Genomic DNA, 24567 nt, shown 5'->3' with positions numbered 1-24567 from the left:
TGGCAACCCGTGACATTCTACCCGGAGCAGCTCACGTCCTCAGACTCGGATTTATGCGTTTCTATGTCAAAACCATCAACGCTGAAATTAATCTGCAGCAGGTGGTACAAGAGCTCTGTAAGTTGTTTATGTTCATTATTTTTGTAATGTTATGTGCTTTGAGACATTTAATGCCGTCTCTCCTCTCGTGGCGCTTTGCAGACTCTGCTGTGCGCATTCATGTGTTTTGGAGGAGGCGTGGCTTTGGAGATGCTCTGAAGGGAGAGTGGGATCTTATGCTTTCAAAGCTAGCTTGCTATTACCATCTTCTCTGAAATTGTCTACTCTACCTTTAGTCACAATAAAAGAATGGAGAAATTATATTCTTAATTCATGTTCCTGGTATTATTGTCCATGATTCAACCACGCACTTTAAGAATCTCACCATAACACATGGTTAAAAGAAAATGGAATGGATATTAGTTAAAGAAAACTTGGCTGGTTTAAATCTTCAAAAAAAAAAAAAAAAGTATGCAGGATTTAACTGTAAATGTTATCCTTTAAAAACACAGCTTAGCTTTAGATGCTAAAAAGACAAGATTGCATGTTTTTAATAAAACAATGTACAATACAGTTTCATTTAATACAAAATATTTTCTAATAAGTTCACCAGCCATTAGCAAGTAAAGCTAAATATTTTGGACCCTAAGCATAAGTGTTTGTCTACATTTTAACTACACACACAAACACTTTTTTTAGGCTATTAACTATATGCCTCACTATTGGTTTGTACAATAATATCCATCCAAAGGTCAATATGAACATTAACAGTGAAGAGTGTTTCACTCAGTCTCTCAGAACACCTAAGACTTCCTTTATAGTGATATTTAGTGGTTGAAACTAGTGTGCAACATATGACAACCTCTTTCTTATGTACTCTTTATAGAAATAATGGATTATGGTTTCCAGGATACAATTTCACAGACAGGCAAGTCATATGATTTGTTACTTACAATAAAGGGACCATCACATGAGTGCAGTGTTTTTCCAGGCTGCTTAAGGCTGGCGTTCAATAGTAGAGGCAATAAATTTGGCGTTGACATTATGGAAAAATTGCATCATAGCACCCTATTTTTGTGCTGGATTTTTTTTTAATAATAATAAATAACCTAAAGCTGATGTAAATTTGTACTAAAACATTTAGTAGACACCACAAGGCCTAATACTATTATTATATAATAATAATAATAATAATAATAATGATAATAAGAGACATAATGCTGGACTAGACGGTGAATTTACAGGAAAAACACATTTAAAAATATTGCGTTTACTGCAAAGCAGATGCAAGGAGAGAGAGAGTACCGCAGTGGTTGGCTTGGCCAGCACTAGCTAGGGGTTTTTAGTCAGATTAAACTCAGAGCGGCCACGTCTTCAAGACCATCCTAATAATGAAATATGTCAGAGCATATAAAGGAGTCTGGCGTAGGTAGAGCGCGCCAGAGGGAAGAGAGAAAAATGAGTGCGTCAGCAGAATAGCCTGCAGCCTGTCAATATCTATCGGATCCCACATCTGTAAACCTACACTCCAATCAGCCTTTCATGTATTTACCATTGTCCCTGACCCCTGAGAAGTATACAAAACAGTCGTGTGAAACTATGCATGTAAATTTGACTGTGTATGATTTTTATGCAGGCACATGCTGTGAGAGCTGCTAAATTGACTGTGTGCATGTGGTTTTGATTTTGATGCAAGTTAGGATCCAGTGCCATGTGTTTGAGTCTATGCGTACATCTATGATTGGGGTTGTTACTGTGTATATTATATATATATATATATATATATATAAAATATTCCGGTAGCACTTTAGTTTAGGTTCCAATTCTCACAATTAACTAGTTGCTTATTAGCATGCATATTACTAGTATATTGGCTGTTTATTAGTATTTATAAAGCACATATTAATGCCTTATTCTGCATCCTCAGTCCTACCCAATACCTAAACAACTACCTTACTTACTATTAATAAGCAGTGATTAGGGGTTTATTGAGGCTAAAGTCAAAGTTTATAGTAAGAATTGGACCCTAAAGTAAAGTGTGACCATTTTTCCTGTTGTACCGAACTCATATCGAACCGTGACACCAAAACCGAGGTATGTACCGAACTGTGACGTCTGTGTACCGTTACACCCCTACTGGCTAACTGTATATTCATTGCATTTGTAATTTTAAAAAAAATATTGGGTAAAGAAAGAATATTAATCAAATTAGTTGGCTTAATTCATTAACAAATAGATATTTCCTTCAGCTATTTTCAACTAAGGTTTAGTCTGTAGGTGTCTGTGGTCTTGTACTGTGTGGTCACTGCTTTCACTGTGTGTGTCTGCTTCCTCCACTAACTCAATCACTTCTTGCAGCAACTCACTCTCTCACCTCAGCTGACAGACTACAAATGGGCAGCAGTCGCCCTCAGTTTATCTTCATTTGACTTGGCTGAGACACAGCCACTGATCTGGAGTCAGATTACCGGCCTGTGAGTCAACCAACACAGCGCTTTACAGATCGCACGCTTGATCTTCGGCCAGCCTTGTAGCGTTTGACCATAAATGAGATGTGGGCTATTAAAGCAGTATGGTGGAACTGACATTGTGAGGCTGATAAACTCTACCACTTGGCAGAGGAATTGTTTACTGTAATTATTGTTTATTAATAATAATAAAAAACAAAAAATTATACACTAGTGTCTTTTATCATATTTCTGTTGCTGCTGTTCATTAAAATAAATTAACTCCTTAACTGTATTAAAATCATGTCCTCATGTGGCTTGTTTCTTTAATATGTGCTCTCTGTGTGTGTGTGTGTGTGTGTGTGTGTGTGTGTGTGTGTGTGTGTGTGTGTGTGTGTGTGTGTGTGTGTGTGTGTGTGTGTGTGTGTGTGTAAATTCTTACCAGGTCTCTGTCCTTGAATGGAGGCCATGTTACTCTCATCTGCTACTGCAACACACAAACATAAAACATCCATCAGCTCCTCAAGCACTCATTTGTGTCTCCCACTGGACATTCCAGACTGTATGTACAGGGTCACATTAACAATTTGAATGTTTAAGTGTTACCGTAATACTTTTAAAACATTTGCATGCATTTGCACTTCTATTGTAAGTTGATTTTGTTGACATTAGCATGTAAACAGATTCAAACATCAAAGCTTAAACAAAACTGAGGCGGTTCTATAAGGTTTAAACTTCTACAATCCTGGCCAAGCTGGTGTTCAGCTGGTTTAACTGGGAGGCAGATGGTTTCCCAGCCTGACTAGCTTAGAAGTGCCTAAAACCCTTTTAAAACCAGCCAACGGACAAACATAAGCCTATAAGGAAACCAGCTAAGACCAGAAATCCATCTTAATTCAGTTTAGGCTTTTTTTTCAGCAGGGTTAAAGTCACAAAACTCAAATTTTGACTTAATTGGATTTATTATATAGCCCTTAATAGAAGTTATGTAATGCATCACCCCTAAAATGAGTTCTAGCATAACTTATATAATGTATTATACCCGGCTATTATAAGAAACAAAGAACAAAACTTATTAAAAATTATTTAAAAAAAAAAAAAATGACTGAACAGTACATTGGATTTGGAGAGATCTCTTTTCCTAAATTCTATATTTTCCCACATGTGCACTGGTATATAGATGTCTCTCTCTCTCTCTCTCTCTCAAGTAGCCACACTTGGTTTTAATTAGGAAGAGCTGTGCAGGGCCAGTTACGCTTCTGTACAGCTGAGAACATCTGTGGTTTGCCTAAACACACACTACACACATACACACTTGAACAGCTCGAGTTACATTGTGCATGCATAGCAGAATTCATAACAAAGAAAAAAAAAAAAAAAAAAAAAAAAACAGGATATTTATATATTTTTTATTTCATTTTTTATTTTTACAACAGTATCCTCTTTAAAACATCTGTTCTGTGTGTAAAAGTTTGGGATCAGTAAGATTTTATAGTGTTTATGAAAGAAGACTCTTCTGCTCACTAAGACTGCATTTATTTGATCAAAAATACATTAAAACAGTAATACTGTGAAAAATTATTACAATTTAAAACTGTTTTAATATCCTATAATTTATTCCTGTGATTAAAGCTGTATTTTCAGCATCATTACTCTCCAGTCTTTAGTGTCACATGATCCTTCAGAAATCACTCTAATATGCTGATTTGCTGCTCAAGAAACATTTCTTATTATCAATATTGAAAACAGTAATGTTGTTTCATATTTTTATGGAAACATGATGTATTTTTTCAGGATTCTTTGATGAATTGAAAGTTCAAAAGAACTCTTTTGATCAATTCAGTGCATCCTTGCTGAATGAAAGTATACATTCCTCTCAAAAAAAATCTATAATATTATATTTGAACAGTAATGTATATTATAAAATATATTTTTGCTTCTCAAACAAATGTATCTTGTTTTAAGAAAGCTCCGATTTTTTCGTAGAAAAAACAAAACAAAGATGGTGATTAAAAGTAGTATTTCTGCAGTGCGTATGAGCGACTACATCTATGCAAGCCATGATGACACATCTAAGACATTTACAGTAGCGCCCCGTGGAGAAAAACAAGGAATTATTAGTGTGTGGGCCTGAGTGTGAGTGGTGAAAATGAAAAAGTGTGTCTGTGTGTGAGAGAGAGAGACTAATCCGCACAAACAGGATTGAGCAGTGAAGAGCAGCTGCTGCCACAGGCATTGCACCATGGGATACAATAATGGGGTTTCATTACACTGCAATTTCTCTTAAATAAGCCTTTTCATCTTTTATGAGCTCAATTTCCCCAGCAGAGAAATAACACTGGAAGAGAGGCTTGTGCAAGCCGGTGTGGGTTTACACACGTGTGTACATATGGACACGTATGTGAGAGAACACAAATAGGGCTGATGGGGGAAAATAGGTACAGAAGAGAAAAAAAAAAAAAGGAGGAAAAATAATAGTTTGCCTTTGAATGCTTGATAGCGCCTACAAATCTGGATTATCCACACTCAACATAGCACAGACACAATGTCACACTCAGGCATGCAGAAAAACACATCCAAATATCACACACGCACAAGAAAGATCAAAAAACATCCTTCACAAGCACATTTATAAACATTTATTATATATTTAGCTGCGTTTGCCAAGCCCAGCAACCACCCTAAACATCCCAGCAACACCTAAAACAACCTAGCAACCACCCAGAAAACCACATCACAGACCACACCCAGAAAACCACAGCAACATGCAGAATGCCCTAGCAACTACTCAAAAAGCCACAGCAACACCCAGAATCCTCTAAAAAATGCCTTAACTATCAACCACTCAGAAAACCATAGCAACCACCCAAATCACCTGAACATCTCACCAACACCAAAAACATCCTAGCAACATGCAGAACACCCTTTCAACCACCCAAAACACCAAAAGCAACAGGCCAGAACCCTCTAGGAACGCCTTAGCCATCAACCCAAACAATCTAGCAACCATCCAGAATCCCATAGCAACGCTCTAGCAACCACTGAACATTTAAGCAACACCTAAAATAACCTAGCAACCACCCAAAAACCATAGCAACATGAAGAATGCCCTAGCAACCACCCAAAACGCCAAAGCAACACCTAGAAGCCTCTAGGAATGCCTTAGCTATCAACCCAAACACTCTAGCAACCACCCAGAAAACCATAGCAACATGAAGAATGCCCTAGCAACCACCAAAAATGCCAAAGCAACACCTAGAAGCATCTAGGAATGCCTTAGCTATCAACCCAAACACTCTAGCAACCACCCAGAAAACCATAGCAACATGCAGAATGCCCTAGCAACCACCTAAAACACTACAGCAATACCCAGAATCCTCTAGAAACGCCTTAGCTACCTGTACCGACCACTCGAAACACCTTAGCAACACCGTAGCAGCAACCCTGAACATCTCAGCAACACCAAAAAAAACAAACAAACAAAAAAAACAGCAACACAGAGGACACCCCTGCAAACACCAAAAACACCCAAGCAAAACCCAGAAGCCTCTAGGAACGCCTTAGCTATCAACCCAAACAATCTAGCAACCATCCAGAATCCCACAGCAATGCTCTAGCAACCACTGAACATTTAAGCAACACCTAAAATAACCTAGCAACCACCCAAAAACCATAGCAACATGAAGAATGCCCTAGCAACCACCCAAAACGCCAAAGCAACACCTAGAAGCCTCTAGGAATGCCTTAGCTATCAACCCAAACACTCTAGCAACCATCTAGAACTCCATAGCAATGCCCTAGCAACCACTGAACGTCCCAACTACACCTAAAACAACCTAGCAACCACCCAGAAAACCATAGCAACATACATAATGCCCTAGCAACCACCCAAAACACCTTAGCAACATCCTAGCAGCAACCCTGAACATCTCACCAACACCAAAAACATCCTAGCAACATGCAGAACACCCTTTCAACCACCCAAAACACCAAAGCAAAAGACCAGAACCCTCTAGGAATGCCTTAGCTATCAACCCAAACACTCTAGCAACGCTCTAGCAACCACTTAACATTTAAGCAACACCTAAAATAACCTAGCAACCACCCAAAAACCATAGCAACATGAAGAATGCCCTAGCAACCACCCAAAACGCCAAAGCAACACCTAGAAGCCTCTAGAAATGCCTTAGCTATCAACCCAAACACTCTAGCAACCATCTAGAATCCCATAGCAACGCCCTAGCAACCATTGAACATCCCAACAACACCTAAAACAACCTAGTAACTACCCAGAAAACCATAGCAACATGCAGAATGCCCTAGCAACCACCTAAAACACTTCAGCAATACCCAGAATCCTCTAGAAACGCCTTAGCTACCTGTAGCAACCACTCGAAACACCTTAGCAACACCGTAGCAGCAACCCTGAACATCTCAGCAACACCAAAAAAATAAATAAAACACAGAGGACACCCCTGCAAACACCAAAAACACCCAAGCAAAACCCAGAACCCTCTAGGAACGCCTTAGCTATCAACCCAAACAATCTAGCAACCATCCAGAATCCCACAGCAATGCTCTAGCAACCACTGAACATTTAAGCAACACCTAAAATAACCTAGCAACCACCCAAAAACCATAGCAACATGAAGAATGCCCTAGCAACCACCCAAAACGCCAAAGCAACACCTAGAAGCCTCTAGGAATGCCTTAGCTATCAACCCAAACACTCTAGCAACCATCTAGAATCCCATAGCAACCACTGAACATCCCAACTACACCTAAAACAACCTAGCAACCACCCAGAAAACCATAGCAACATACATAATGCCCTAGCAACCACACAAAACACCTTAGCAACACCCTAGCAGCAACCCTGAACATCTCACCAACACCAAAAACATCCTAGCAACATGCAGAACACCCTTTCAACCACCCAAAACACCAAAGCAAAAGGCCAGAACCCTCTAGGAATGCCTTAGCCATCAACCCATACACTCTAGCAACGCTCTAGCAACCACTTAACATTTAAGCAACACCTAAAACAACCTAGCAACGATGCAGAATGCCCTAGCAACCACCTAAAACACTACAGCAACACCCAGAATCCTCTAGAAACACCTTAGCTACCAGTACCAACCACTCAAAACACCTTAGCCACACCCTAGCAGCAACCCTGAACATCTCAGCAACACCAAAAAAAAAAAAAAACAGCAACACAGAGAACACCCTTGCAAACACCAAAAACACCCAAGCAAAATCCTCTAGGAACACCTTAGCTACAAACCCAAACACTCTAGCAACCATCTAGAATCTGCTAGCAACACCCAAGCAGCAACCCTGAACATCCTAGTAACACTTAAAACAATGTGCCGAATGCGCTAGCAAACCACCCAAAACACCACAGCAACACCAAGTGTCTTCTAGCGATCCATTCAGAACCACTGTTTAGGACCACTGTGACCTGGCATCCACCCACAACAATTCAGCATTAAATGTGGGTTTTTCACTAAAATGTTCTGCAGAAAAAAAATAAAATCTAGTTATAGGCTACATATTCTGATAAAACCCAATTTGGCTAGTGTATTGCACTTTTGCATAAAAGTAAAGGTAAATGGCCTGAAAGCAATCAGCAAATGAGAAATTAAGAGCATTTTCACATGAACTCCTGCCCAGAAAAACACATACAGCTGCTAATGATGCGACTGGCAGAATAAACCTCTTTCTGAGAGACTCGAGCCGAGCCAAAACTCTGAACTCCAAACGCTAGCCTCCAGAACTCCAGCCAAACCTTTCACAGGGATCACGCTTGACTGAGGAAAACCTTTGTCTTTCAACGTTTCACAATATCACAGAGGAAAACATTAGCCAGACTGAAACTATGCGCCTTGAGGATAAGAAAAGTGGACCCCTGGGTGATGGAAATATTATCTTAAAGGTCTGAAGAATCTTTGTATATTACAATGAATAAATATGCTGGCTATTTTTGTATTTGGATATAAATGACCTGTATTACGCTGGCAGCGGTTAATGCTAGAGCAAATGTTTGAAACTGCTCCCGACTTCATTCACATTAGCGATGACCCTGACTGGAAATCCGTTAACCAAAAACCCTTCAAAAATAATCTCTTTGATGGAAATTGTAGATGAAATTTGCATGCATTTCACAGCTTTATTTAAGATTCGAAATTGAAAACTATATAAGCAAAATATAAGCAACCACATATATGCACCACAGTGATTCTAAATTGATGTGCTTTTTGTTAAATTATTATAAATATGTTGCACCTATAATGAATATTACTCCTTTTTAAAATAAAAAAAATACTGCGGTTTTATTTTGAATGTTAAATGGAAAAATTATCAAATTATCAAAGCCACAAATGTTAATATAAATATTTTAGTGAATAATCTAATGCTGATGCCTATGTAACAACATGATTATTTTTAAGTTAAAAACAACATAAATTGTGTACATATGAATTAAATAGACAAAAAAGGACAAAAAGAAACAGCAACTGAACCACAGGCCACAAAGCCTACACAGAAAAATTGAAAGAGTAACTTAAAGAACAAAACGAAAAAGCGGGAGAGAGAGAGATAAAGAAATAAATAGAGGGGAAAAGGTCTGGATGGAGGATAAAAGATGGCAGCAAAGCACGACACTATGAGATGTGGGTAATGAAAACCAATCAGCTTTCAGCAGTGAGGAGATTAGCGCAGTGGCAGTGGCGCTGAAGCCAATACTCCACCCTAATGAAATGTAATTGGAAACGGGCAAAAACTTCCCATTGTGGAGCACAGAAATATCCCTCATGTTTCCGAAGGCGGTGGAAAAGAGAGAGGATAAGTTATCGGGGTCATCCATGGCGAATACTAGGAAATGTGTAGCTATGGGGCTTTATTTTGCACTGAAGGCAATCGGTTTCCACTATGTTCAGAAATACAGACTAAAACCTTGAAAAGTCTCAGTATAACCTTTAGTCTTTGTCTATAAGGCTTTAAGAACAGTTGCAACACTATAATAGCATGCAATATTTCACATCAAAAACCTGCATCTTATTGACCAACCACCCACAATCCAAGTTAACCAAGCGATAAATGCACTGAAATAGCACTACTTAAGTCATTGTCGGTGTATATTAGGCTAGACTGTGGTAGTTTGCTCCATCCTAGCACTGGTCTGCAAGACAGGAATAGCTGATTTTGTGGATGTATTTGTGCTGGTTCATTTTATCTGGATATTATTTTGTGGGCAGTTTGGTAGATGTGGTATATGTGTGTTTCCATACCTAAATCCATGCTCTTTGAGGACCTGTTGGTGGGGTAATCTGGGACTTTCTGTTGTTGAGGGTATTGCTGGTTGGTGCGGTGGTTCACATAGGAAACGGGCTCCATTTCAGCCCTACAAGACAGATATCACACTTCTTGATTCTCTGCTAATTGTTTTTCACAAGTCAGTTTGGTTGATCTAATATCTAAGCAAAATCCTGTAATGAGGTAGTATAATAAGCATGAAAACACATACATGTGTCTGAATGACGTCTCTTATTTTCACCAAGGCTGCATTTTTTTAATAAAAAAGTAGTATTGTGAAATACTATTAGAATTTAAAATAATTTTTCTATTTGAATATATTTTAAAATGTAATTTATTCCTGTGATCAAAGCTGAATTTCAGCATCATTCAGTGTCACATGATCCTTCAGAAATCACTCTCATATGCTGATTTCCTACCCAAGGAACATTTTTTATTCTTATCAATGTTAAAAACACTTGCGCTGCTTCAGTTTAAAAGAACAAAAGTTCAAAAGAACAGCATTTATTTGAAATTTTGTAACATTATAAATGTCTTTACTGTCACTTTTCATCAATTTAATGCATCCTTGCTAAATAAAAGCATTCATTTATTTTTAAGAACTCTCAGACTCCAAACTTTTGAAGAGTACAAATGAGTCAATATTTAACATCTAATTAAATACACTTAACTATTTATTGAGGTTTTACTACTGAATAAAATATAAAAGTATTTGCAATCAACATTCATTTAATTTCTGTCCACCATCTTGTATATGATTTGTCTAAGTGGACAAAATTGATATTTGAATGGATATTTGATGGTACAACTAGATAATGGCATAAATAATTCTTCTACATGGTATCATTGTGTTTTCAAGTCTTTGAAATAAGCCTTCGGGATAGTGAGCGTTGATCAAAGTAATGTACCAGATGATCTGGTTTCACAATATGAAATTCTATGAACTACGGTTATTATCTCTGATGTTATTTTGAGCTCTATAACCAACCGATCTTGTTGGTGTTTGTGAGGAGGGTTTGTTTCCAGCAGGTCCTGATCAGAAGGTGGAGGGGGGAAATCGTCTTCATCGTAGTCCTCCTCTGGCAGTTCCTGTCTCTCCCCATAGGATCTGTATGGAGCTGTTTGAAAATATGAGTATTAATGTTACATACCGTTATTAGAGCTTATGTCCGACACACAAAGCCATTGTATGGTTTCAGAAAACCAAAGTGTTTTTTGTCAATTTTAGAGCCACAGATCACTTCTATTGTATAGAAAAGAGCAATGTACAACCTGACTAACACCTCCTTTTGCATTCCACTGAGAAATATAAAGTCATTCAGGTTTGAAATGACTTGAGGGCGAGTTATTTCTTCAGGAAAAACTGAAAATCATCCCATTATGAAGAATAAGACACACTTGACCACGTTCGCTCAGTTGTGAATCATCTACCGTGTGAGAAACACTCACCTTCTCAATGACCACACAACGTTCAGGTCAATGTTAGCACTAACGCTGAAAAATCTCCATTACTACTCAATTTTCTGCACTACTGTCCCAGTTTTTTCCACCATTAGGCATTTTTTGTAAAGCGAGTCCAGAGTGACTGTCATATGCAGTGACATGAAATATTAATGCTGGTAAAAACATGTGATTAAAAACCATACCTCATTAAAACACTTGTACGAGTCCTGCTTGAAATTTTCCAGATTTTACCAAATCTAACTGAAATGAGTGTGGAAAGTAATCTGAATTTAAAATGAGATGTGTGTAAATATCACATCCCTCTTCGTGCGACTAAAGTACAGTCACATACTTTGACGGACAAGAGACGCTAATCAGTAAACAAAGGTTTCCAAAAAACACGGAAAAGGCCTTTTGTGTTGGCACGGCAACTCTCTGGAGAGCGCGGGGAAAGAATAGTGTGAATTTAAAACAGTTTGTTATCCGTTCTCGAGCGCTCGGCACAATTGCGAGTATGCTAATAAGGCCCACTTAGAATCCATTTCATCAGCTTAATGATTTCAAGGTCAGGCTGCGTTGCACAAAAACGGAAGGGAATGTAGCAAAAATATCGTCATTGGCTTTTTCATCCCTATTGATGAGATGGGCAGATTTCCAACTTGTATAAGTCGAAAAAGCTAATGGAAAGCTATGCTGGCATAGAAAATGAGGTGGCAGAGAAAATGAACTCATTTTGTCCTCTTACAGAGGAGCAAAGCTCTCTTCTCGTAGTGTTGATGATGAACGCATGCTTTCATTGCTGAGCACTGATCAATTTCTTTTGTTTCTTTAACAGTGAGAGAATTTAGATGAAAGCACTTAACATTATATAAAAGCAATTACTTTTATCATTTGGTGTGCTTTTAAAAATGCACTCAATAAATAAAGGTGCATTCAGACAGAACGTGAATGGCGACCACCAAAACTGCAGCTGTCCAGGAAGCCTAGGAACCTGAGCATGTGAGTGAAGTGTTCATAGAATATTTCATTCTATGCCTGTATCTTTCAATTTTTCTTCTCCTCCTTCGTTCTTAACTTAGATGTTTACTATGTATTAATGTATAAGCAGGGCCTAAAATTAACACTCGCTAAGCGCCAAATGCGAGTAAAAATCATTGTCGGCGAGTATATGAAACTTTGTCACTCGCCAGTTGGCCGGTAACATTTTGATGAATCCTAACAACTCATGAATGTGAATGAATGCGAACGATGCCCGGGACAGTTGACGGGCCATCATCACGAAAGTTTAAGCCTTGACAATTTAAACATTCAAACGCAAGAAGATTTGTTACTCGCCACGACCACACATCCGAAGTGTGCGCACAGAAAGCCGCATCTCAGACAGTGCGTGAATACTGAACTGAGCTCTCTTCCTCGTCTTCTTGCACTTGAGTGGACAAATTCACACAAAATAATGTCCAAAAATAGCAAGTATCCTAGTAAACAGTCGTTTGTGTCTTAAGTGAACGTAAGTAAACACATGTGTGCAGTATCAGTATATTAGATCTGTGCATTCACTTTTAAAGTGACAGCATCCTAATAAATATTGCTGCTCTCTGTGTTTTTAATGTTAATCAAACAACAAAGGACAAAAAAAAAAAAAAAATCACTCACTGCTCTTGAATAACTTTTGTAACTTTAATAAGGATTAATTAATAAGGATGTTTAATTTATATAGTGAAGACTATGCAGTGGATTTTACATTTGCTCAGTTTCTGTACCTGAAACCTTACTTGTCTTTAATAATGTTTTAATTTATATTTGTTAAGCTAGGATTTTTAGCTGTTGTATCGGAATTGCAATGGATTGTCAATTTCCACTGGTATCTAAAATTTTGGTGTCATTACTGCCTGTTTTCACAAAAACACTTTCATGGCTAGTAAAAAATATTTATGGCTGGTACATTTTCTTAATTCACCAGCCACTGTCAGGTGTGGCAAAAAGTTCGTTTTAGGCCCCAGTGTATAGTGTAAGTTTACAAGGTTAGACCTATTGCTTATTTCACATATTCTCAAAACAGCATATCACAAAGAGCATTCTGGGTCGAACAAGCAGCGGATCTGCTCTGTACACCAACCTGTTGCGACCTCTGGTAATTTAATTAAAACACGTGAGCACTTACCAGGAGCAGCTTCGTACATACGGTTGTTCGCTGTGGATGGTGGTATGGAACTGTTGGTGTGGTTGTTGTTAGGATGATGATGAACAGGAGAGTCGTTTCTAGAGACAGTCTGACTGGTTTCCTGGTTTTCCTAGAAGAGAGTGAAAATTTGTAGAGAATTCATTTTAGACAATTAATAGACAAAACAATGATCTGAAAGACGCTGATGGGGAGAAAGTCTAGACAACAAACATGGATATTTTAAAAGCATGGTGACCAACTTCCATATTTGTTCCATGTTGGGTTCATGCTGTCAGAATGTCAACAAGAGGAAGACTTGCCATGCAGTACAACAAAATGAGGTTAAGGAGTTGGCGTTCACTCAAAAACAACTTACCCTCACATGCATGCATGAAACACACTGACATTTACATTCAAGTATATTCAAATAAGGAGCATAATGACTTATAACAAACATTTTGTTTTTTTGTGTGTGTCTTCTAATTTTCGTCAAAAGTACACTCTTATAAATGAAGGCTCTTTATTGGCATTGATGGTTCCATGAAGAACCTTGAACAGCCATGGAACCTTTGCATTGCACAGAAGGTTCTACAATGTTAGATCATTCTTCACACTAAGAAAAAAAAGGGTTCTTTTAAGAACTGTTTAAAAATGGTTCTTCTATGGCATTCTGTCAGAACTTTTGATTTATAAATGTAGCGCATCTTGATGCTCTGTATCTGAACGTAAGTAACTGACACTACCGTTCAAAAGTTTTTTTTTAGTTATAGGTTTTCCTAGTTATTTAGTTTAAATTTTTAAGTAAATGATTACTCTTTTTCAGCAAGGATGCATTAAATTGATCAATAGTGACAGTAAAGACATAAAAATGTTACAAAAGATTTGTATTTCAAACAAAAAATTCTATTCATCAAAGACTCCTGAAAAAGAACATGCATAATGCTTTCCATAAAAAATTAAGCAGCACAACTGTTTTCAACATTGATGATAATCAGAAATGTTTCTTGTGCAAATCAGCATATTAGAATGATTTCTGAAAAGTCTTGTGACACTGAAGACTGGAGTAATGATGCTGAAAATTCAGCTTTGCATCACAGGAATACATTTTAAATAGGGATAACACCGATATGAAAATTTTGGCCGATACTTATAATTCTATATATTTGAAAGCCAATCACTGATATAGTGGCCAATAAATCTAAATCAAAAATTTTATATAATTTTTGAGAGCCTGATTACAAAAACAAAAGTCTCACCTTTAAAAGCCATGTCCCAAGCATACAATTATAATGTTCTCATTATAATTTTATGTACTGTATGTGCACTGTACATTGCAATGTATTTTTTTGAAGTGATTTCAATCATATTTCAAGCAATTTAAAACCATAATGGCAGACAGTGCGCATCTGAAGTGTCTCAGCTGAAGGAAATACTCTATTATTTATTGGTTTTAATATATCAGCCAAATTTTCTTATCAGGCCGATAACGACAACTTTAAAAATAAACATATCAGCCGATACCGATATGATGGCCGATATATTGTGCATCCCTAATTTTAAGATATGTAAAAATAGATATTTTATTTTAAATTGTTTTAATATTCAACAATATTAATATTTTACTGTAGTTTTGCGAAAATAAATGCAGCTTTGGTGAGCATAAAAGAATTTTCAAAAATCTTACCAACCCCAAACTTTTCACCGGTAGTGTACAATTGTGCATGTTTTAGAAAGAAAACTGCAGAGATTTAAGGAGATCAACATCTCAAAAAAAAAAAAAAAAAAAAAAAAAAAAAAAGAAAACTACCCTGATCTAGAAAAAAAAAAAAAAAAAAAAAAAAACATTGGGAAAAATTCTGTTGAAAACAAACTGTAAATGACAAAAGGATAAAAGCAACCCTACGACATAGAAATATTCATAAGCCAAAGGCAATCCTGCAAGACAGTCCTAGTCAAGAAAGACACGGAAACATGTGTCAATATGAAGACATGAGGCCACCGAATGATGCATCCTGATGGATTCTGCTCAGAAGACAAAGGAGCTACAGCTGTCACTGTTTGTGTGGCTAACCCAGAGGAGGAGCACCGAAGACTTTATACTGTCATACAAACCACATGCTACAAACGCAAACACACTACTCACAGCCCAAGACTGACTGGACGAACATGAAAGGTATTAGGATATCACCATATCAAAGTGTGCTTAAATGCATTCACACCGTACTATTCCGCATGGCGGGGAAAACAGATGAAAGCCTCGTTCTTTTGTTCCGACGTTAAGCCTCAGTTGGAGGACAGTCATTAGCGGGGATGATGGTTTTTTACATGTGGAAACGTCATTCTTGTCATCTGCCTCCTGCTCGCTGTCTCTCTAGATGCGCAGGAATCATCAATGAACCGAAGGACTGATTCTCAGGCTCTCTTTCTCCTCAGAGATTATGTTTGTCGTCAAAAATGACTCTAAAACCCCCTTCGCTGAGACTAAGCAACATTTTTTGCTGTCTTTCACTGTGATCTGTGCATTGACAACGGTTATGCATGTGTCTAACACACAAAAATAGAGAGCTGGCAGGAAAATATCAAAAGGTACTTGAAGAATGATGGGACAGCAACTGCTAGAATCCAGACGAAGGGAAACTAAAAATTAAAAGTCAATTTAAACAGTCCATATTATTGATTTACATGTTCACCTCCCACCGACTTCAGCTGATGCATCGTCCTTATTAGTGGGGCTTGTTAAAGCAAGGATCACTGTTACTATTGCTCACACTGATTTGAACAAACCCCTGAGCACTAGTACTAATCTTTGGTGCAAAACGCATACATTATTTGTGAAACAGACATGAATGACTAAGGCTGGTTATTGACACAAATTTCATGATTCGATTCTATTTTGATTTTGAATCACAAGCTTGCGATTAGATTCTGAGTTGATTTGATTTGATTCAATATTGATTATATTGTATATATATATATATATATATATATATATATATATATATATATATATATATATATATATATATATATGTATGTATATATATATATATATATATATATATATATATATATATACACACACACACACACACACACACACACACACATACATACATACAGTACATGGCAAATTTTCAAGAAAAAAATCTCTCAATGCTGTAAATGGAGTCAGTTGGTACAACATTATTAATAATATTGAAGGTTAAAATTAACTGAATTGTACTTACACTACACAAAGGAAGTTTTTATAATGATAAAGTTATAATACTAACTTTACAATTACATAATCATATTTCTACTCCAATTAGTTTTTTTGAAATATAAACATTTAAAATGGTTGCTGTCATAAAAACTTGACGGATTTATTCAAACATGCATTAAATATTGAAGAACGAATAATGAATATGTAATATGGTGCAATACATATATATACACACACACACACACACACACACACACACACACACACACACACACACACACACACACACACACACATATATATATATGCAACCAAAATATAATAATATATTTAGCAAAATGCTCCTCTCTAGAGTTCATTTTTCTAGCTGACTAACGAGTTTATGGTCACTGAATATGTTTTTTTCTGAGGTAAATGTGACATTACATGACATATTGTTTAGAAGCTGTATTATTGACGCCTTTCTGTGGTTGAAACACTGATTGAGCTATTAAATGAGACAGGATACAGTTTTCGGTAAGTTGTACTGTATCGTTTAACATACCTTCAGAAGTTCATTCGTGTTTATTTCGTGCTGTAACTGGTATTAAAGCGGAAGAGATGATCAGTTCACGTGCACTTCCCACTGCTGCTTCTCTTAAACTACAGCGATCTGTCACACCACATTAAAGAGCGCCAAAACAGAATTTATTTTTTGAATTTCATAATAAAAATTTGTTTCCTATCAAAAATATCCAGGCACAACGATTATTGCGATTTATGAAATGGGAGGCGCACTAAAGTTCCGTTCATTCATCAACTGAAAACAGAATAGACTAACCGATTCTTGGGATTTAATGGGATAGTTCACCCAAAAATGAAAATTCTGTCATCATTTACTCACCCTCAAGTTGTTCCAAACATATATAAATCTCTTTGTTCTGCTGAACACAAATAAAGATATTTGGAAGAATGTTTGAACCAAGCAGATCTCGCCCCCATCCATTGACTACCATAGTATTTTTTTTTCCTACTATGGTAGTCACTGGGGGGCGAGATCTGCTTGGTCAAGAACATTCTTCCAAATATCTTTCTTTGCAACCTCCCAGAGCACAACTGCACAGCAATGCCATGACAAGCACTCACAGCACACTAGCATCTGAAGAAAATGTCAGAAAAGTATCATTTCCCTTTGCATCAGTCAACGTGTCTATAACATGATCAGTGAAGTATCATCTTGATTTTTGGAGTACAACTCCCACCCCACACACACACCAAGAACCTCTCTGACATCTTCAAAGCCTGTGCGCGGCACATCTTAATCAGACAACAATCACAAGGGAGCTTGAGTCCACCGTCGAAGACAAAGAGACAACAAAACAAGACCCTAAACCCATGGACGTCTCCTCCCCTCCACACACAGGCAGCAGTGAGGGTGAACTGAGGTTAGGAACCCTCAGGGTAGCCCTGGGCAGCCTTTCATTAAAACCCCAAATTTGCCTTTCATTCAGGGAACCCATGGTGTAATCTGATTAACTTGCTGAGCAAGCGGAGATCCAGCGAGGAATCGGGATTAGATATCAGACTGGGCGGGAGAAACAGGAAGGAGAAGAACATGGAACAAAGATGGTGGCTTCACATGAAATAATTGTGAAAATACTTTGGGTTCATTTTAAGCAAGCAATACAGTCATTTTTAAACAATAGTTGAGTTAAATAAGTCTACCCAGCAGGTTGGGCAAACATTAAACCCTACCACTGGGTCAAAACAACCCAGTTGCTGGGTTTGTCCATTTTCAAACCAACTTGAGTTGTTTTTAACTCAGCATTTTTTAGAGTATAGTATTATCAATGTCCAAAAATCCATGATAATACCAGGTTAATTGGTTTTATACTTTTTTTTATTATTATTTCAATGTTTTTTTCTTGAAATGAGGAAGAATCTCATTAAGTTTAGTCCACAAACACATTTGATTCTCTAACCTCCCACACGTTCTCTTATCACTCAACTCTGTCTGGGTGATTAATGGCATATTGATCGCTCCGTCTGCATGTGATTAATGGAGAATGCATCTCAGCGACACATCACCTTCTATTGAGCTTCATTACAACCCGCACCGATCACCGTCGTTCTACCACTAGATTGGGTTGAGGATAAGCTAATGTTCCCCAATAATACTCCAGTGTTCACCCACCCAAAGTCAGACCGCTCAAGGTGGAGTCAATAACTATTTGTCTTCATTTTCATCGGATGGTGATGAGGAGCTGCCGGAATTGATGAACCATCCCAGTTTAACCTTGGATACAAAGACTCTAAATCTGAATCAAGTCACATTTGGATATTTCTAAGCATTCAGAAACTTTACCATGTGACATCAGAAGATGTCCTTCCAGCCGGAAAAAAAGATTCTGTTATCATCTCTTGGCTGTTTTAGTGAGCTGCTGACTCATGGGAATTGATCCACATTCCCAACAAAATAGTGTTAACACTACTTCCCATCAAAGAAAAGAAAAAAACATATACTGAATAAGTCTATTTCAGAAAAATAAGCTTAGATAACAAATACACCTATTTCCTGTTTCCTGTTCCTGAAACTTCTTATCAATTTTTTTTTTGGCTTGTCTGTTTTCATCATGTGAAACCGCCTCTATTATCAAGGATATCGTCATGCAGGTTATTTAATACACAGAGTGACTCCTCCTTCAACTTACCACCACATTAACAAAAGGGGGACCCCAGTGAACATGGCGGACCCCCTGAAACACAGAGACAATATTAAAAGAGGGCAAAACGTCTGTGCGAGTGTCCCATTAATACAAGCACAAACAAAACCTATGTACACTGAAGACCTACAGTATAGACACTGAAGGTTTCTAACAGGTATTCAGTGGAAATGCATAGGTTTGCATTGCATATTTTAGTGCATTAAATAGCTATAAGAGAACGTAGGGTAACGCTTTATTTCAAGATGACATAGTTGCACGTTACTACATATACTTACTATAGTAGTAACAGTAAATGGTGCTTATTTACAAGTAACTAACCCTAAACCAAACCCTAACCGTAACTCTATAGTAAGTACATTAATAGTTAATTAATATTACTCAGTACTTATTTGAGTAAGTACAATGTAATTACGTCACCTTAAAATGAAGTGTAACCAAATGTAGACTCAATTGAAATGCATCGATATGATGCAATGTTATGTTTCTCAGATTTTGGTATATAAATGTGAATTTTTAGCAGATTTGTTTCCAAATTCTTTGCTTTCTAATTTTTTTTCATGTTTTGAGTCACATAATTTCCACCTTAATATTAAACCATATACACAACTGTTCAAATGTTTGGGGTCGATAAGATTTTTTTTTTTTTTTTTATGCTCAACAAGACTGCATTTATTTGGTTATAAATAAAGTAAAAACTAAATATGTATTTAATATATAACTATAAATATAAAATATGTATTTAATATATAAATAGTTTCTCCTTCATTATGTTTTAAGATGTAATTTATTCCTGTGATCAAAGCTGAATTTTCAGCATAATTACTCCAGTCTTCAGTGTCACATGATCCTTCAGAAATCATTCTAATATGCTGATTTGCTGCTCAAGAAACATTTATTATCTTATCTGTACTCTATATATTCCTCCAATAAAAAAAGAGAAACATTTATCATTGTTGAAAACAGTTGTGCTGCTTCATATTTTTGTAGAAACTGTGATACATTTTTTTAAGGATTCTTTGATGAATAGAAAGTTCAAAAGAACAGCATTTATTTGACATAAATTTCTTTACTGTCACTTTTGATCAAATTAAACCATGCTTTCTGAATAAAAGTATAAACTTCTTTAAACAAACAACAACAAAAAATCTCAAGGGCCCCAAACTTTTAAACGTAGTGTACACACTGCAAACAAAAGTTTAAGAACTGGATAAATCTCTGAAAAACTGAAAGAAAGAAAAGTATGACAACACGTGCTCTTTAGAGAATGAACAGAAAAGATGCATGAAGAAAAGCCCAGAGGGTTAAAAGGAAACAGAGTGCATGCAAAGATTTGAGATTATTTTATTTAATAAGAAAACTTCAGTGATACAGAAACAAAGCAAAAGAAAAGCAGACATTGACATTAGATGTTCCATTAATAAATGAGTGAAAAGAGTATAAGAATATAATATACAATCGTATGTGCACAAAGTTAGAAAGTTAGTACAAAAGCAGGAAGCAGGAGAGAAGAATAAGTGCTTTATCATGAAGTCAGGGAAAAAAACAAGGAAAAGAACAATCTCTAATGTGTCAAAAGAAAACTAATCTACACTGATTTAATTTCAAGGACATCCTCCCCAAATGTTCATGATGATACTGCAGTGCCTGACAAGGCAACTCATGTAGCCGACCCCAATTTATAACTATATTTTGTTTAGCTTTTTTAACTGGGACAAAAAGCCATCTTTAAGTATATATATAAAAAAAAAAATATTGGCACACATTTTTAACCAGAAGCCCATTTTCTGCTCTCCTTGTAGGATAACAACAGTACTTACACTAAGTCACTTAAATCTTAGAATAAGGAGGAAGTCAAAACCATTTTCCCCCTTTTATCCACAGCATATGTGTGTGTTTCCCTGAGCACAATAACTAACACTCAGAGGTCACCTGATAGCCTGTGATGCCGATAGCAGCGATACAGATGGGCTGCAGCCAGTGACCCGGGTTCAGAGGCCCTGCGGGTGAGCGGTCTGTAGCGGTACACATGGTACGGTACAGGGACTGGGCATACCTGTGCAGGTGAGCGCTCCAAAGCACGCAGAACCACCAGCTGGATGGTTCCTCTAAGGTTCCCTTCAGTCGACATGGAGTGCCGCAGGGTTTCCATGGCATCGTGGTTGGAGCGTCCAAGCAGGGATTCACTGTTGACGGCTACCAGCTGATCATTGACACGTAAGCGACCGTCCTGCAAACACGAGAGGACAAACACCAGTGTCACTCAACATGTACAAGCTACTCAGAAATTATAGTCCTAAGTCCTATAGTCCTATAACCTTAAAGGGTTAGTTCACCCAAAAATGAAATTTCTGTCACTAATGATTCACCCTCATTTCGTTCCACACCCGTAAGACATTCATCTTCGGAACACGAATTAAGATATTTTTGATGAAATCCGAGAGGTTTTTTTTTATCCTCCATTGAGAGCAATGAAATTACCGTCATTCAAGGTCCAGAAAGGTAGTAAAGACACTGGTAAAATAGTCAGCGTCACTGCAGTGGTTCAACCTTAATGTTATGAAGCGATGAGAATACTTTTTGTGCACAAAAAACAAAACAAAAATAACAATTTTATTCAACAAATTCGTCTCTCCCCTGTCATTCTCATATGCTATTTTCATTGCAGAGCCTCCGTGTTTACGTCTGAACGCATGCATTGTGCTGCTCACATGACCAAAGCTGGCCAATACTGAGCTGGCATTCGGACGTAGACATGGAAGCTCTGCACGAAAATGAGGGTGAGTAATTAATGTCAGAAATTTCATTTTGAGTGAACTAACCATTTAAAAAAAAAAATTTCTAAAAAGTTGTCAGCTAATAGCTACACTAAGCATAACATAAGAGGAGCTAACTTCGTGAAAGGTCTTAAATTTGTAATATTTTTAATATTTGTATTATTGAGTCCCAAATTATAGTAGTTATAGACAGATTAATAATACTAACATACATATGTATATACACATATATATATAGTATTATTAATACTATATATAGACAGATTAATAATACTATATATATATATATATATATATATATATAAATAAATTGGTTAGATATATACATTAACTTACCTACAGATTCAGTGAAATATTTATAAAAAAAAAAAAAATTAAAAGATTAAAGATTAAATTACATTTTTACTATAATAAGATATATATTTTTCCTATAAATTCAATGGCATATTTCAAAAATAAAAAACAAAAACTAAAAAAATTAATTATATACTTAATATTACAAATAAAAAAAAATGTTAATTATTAAAAAATAATTATATTACAATTATAAATCATCATGGCAGTGCTTACATTTTTACTGTGAGATATATAATTTACTAATAAATTCAGTGCAGTATTTAAAATTAAAAAAGAAAATTAAATATTAAAAAATAAAAGTCATATCATTAGTACTAGATCTGGTACTAATTTAAAAGTTCTTAATTTTTTACTATGATATTATGAAATATATAATTTACCAATATATGAAGAGCAGTATTTAAAATAAATACAAAAAAAAAAAAAATGACAGCATTAAACAAACATATTTTTAGCCGGATTTTTGAATTAATTGTTCTTTTGAATCTGTACTTTTCAATGAACCACTACTATTCACTAAAAAAAATAAGTTAGCAAACGTTAGAAAATGGCTGTCAAATTACTGAAGCATGTAGTTAAGTTAGTAGCACCGCTACTTTTATCTAGCTACTCCCAACACTTAAGCCCTATAGTGCGATTGAAAAACATTTATGCAGCGTAGCCCCACTGTTAAATGTTTAATGCATCCCACTATGAATTCAGATACAATTACGGATGCATATCATTAGTGTGAAAGGACCGGGCCGGAGTGAATTGGATTAAGGTTCACAGCTGTGGTTTCCTAAATAAAACTCAGCTGAGGAGGAACAAAAGAGATTAGCAGCTAAAAGCCACTGGAGCCGCTAAAGACTCCTGAGAGTCTGTGTCACGGAGGATGATCCTGACCCTTGGGCGGGGTCACTGACCGCAGACCACTGATACTGACCTGGGAGGGGGTCTCAGGCAGATCAGACACAAACACTTGTGCCCATCTATTGAGAAAATATACTCATGCATACACAAGCAGACAGTCTGGAAGACGGCTTTTTAAAGCCCTGGTGAAGGACGAGCTCCAAAGATAACCTACGACATGTTTTTCTTTATTACTAGGCAGAATAATTGTATTCCGATAATTTATTCTAGAAATTATGGAGCTTCTAAAATCATGTCCACTCCAAGATTATCTCAATCTTGGAGTGTAAACGCTAGAGGAGCAATAGAAATTGAGTGATAAGGGTGAACGGCAGAAGTCAAATGAAGAGCTCAGCCTTTGAAAATGTCTATTTCTTTGAGCGTCTCTCTGATGGAGGCCTGTGATGCAGCTCGCTCTCTGAGCCCACTCTCCACTGGAGTGCTGATAGGGGCCAGAGACGCAGCTCCACCTGTGAGCCCACTCTTGATTACACTGCTGATAGGCGACAGTAGATGTGCCCTTATCTACACAGACACACAACACCTGCTGCCTGACTGACTGATTGAGGACAGGAGAGGAGTATTCATATCTCTGTGACAGCACTTGGTAAAGTTCACAAATAACAACAGATACAGCATAACCCGAACCACGATGACAAACCTTACCAGGTTGCAATAGCCACTATTCATCTACTTTTGTTGTTGTTTTTTAGTTTGAGGCCACTTAGTCAACAAAATAAGCAACGTTTGTATTATTGCTTCCCAAAACATAGTACTAGTTACAGACAAACTAATCGGATGATATATGGACCTATTAACTAGGTAATATTTTGACTGTGCATTATGAACATACATTTTAGGGTGTCAAATAATTTTTGTGAATTTCTCAATATTATGTAAACCAAGTGTTTACATTGGATTTAAATAGGCTTAAATTAGTTAATGCAATAGCTAACATGAAATAATGTACATTAAATCTATTTTTAAATTGAAATAAAGGTAAAATAATTAAATAAATATTACATTTAAAAAAGAAAACTGAAACGTTACTTCGGCCATTAACTGAAACAAGATTAAAGGCACAATATGTAAGATTTTCGGATTAAAATGTGAGGTGAGCAACTGTTTGGATACATTCATCGACAGAAAACTAATCATGTTTTTTAGCTCAACACAGTGAGTCTTATTGTTTAAATCCCGTTTTCTTGATTTACAGCGAGTACCATGTTTT

General features: G+C 36.7%; 1 protein-coding gene across 3 annotated transcripts in view; it reads right to left on the bottom strand.

Annotated features, from left to right (window-relative positions):
- pard3ba (par-3 family cell polarity regulator beta a) overlaps positions 1-24567 on the bottom strand; it is a 228417-nt gene that overhangs the window by 73945 nt on the left and 129905 nt on the right. For all 3 annotated transcript variants that reach the window (XM_048198008.1, XM_048198006.1, XM_048198007.1), the window contains 5 exons: positions 21368-21541; positions 13408-13537; positions 10792-10921; positions 9779-9891; positions 2929-2973 (listed from right to left, as the gene is read on the bottom strand). In XM_048198008.1, the coding sequence (XP_048053965.1) occupies positions 2929-2973; positions 9779-9891; positions 10792-10921; positions 13408-13537; positions 21368-21541 (592 nt within the window). The remainder of the gene's footprint in view (positions 1-2928; positions 2974-9778; positions 9892-10791; positions 10922-13407; positions 13538-21367; positions 21542-24567) is intronic.

Source organism: Megalobrama amblycephala, linkage group LG7 (genome assembly GCF_018812025.1).
Source record: "Megalobrama amblycephala isolate DHTTF-2021 linkage group LG7, ASM1881202v1, whole genome shotgun sequence".
Taxonomy (NCBI): Eukaryota; Metazoa; Chordata; class Actinopteri; order Cypriniformes; family Xenocyprididae; genus Megalobrama; species Megalobrama amblycephala.
Note: the sequence above shows the minus strand (reverse complement) of the source record. Positions and strands in the feature narration are given on the sequence as shown.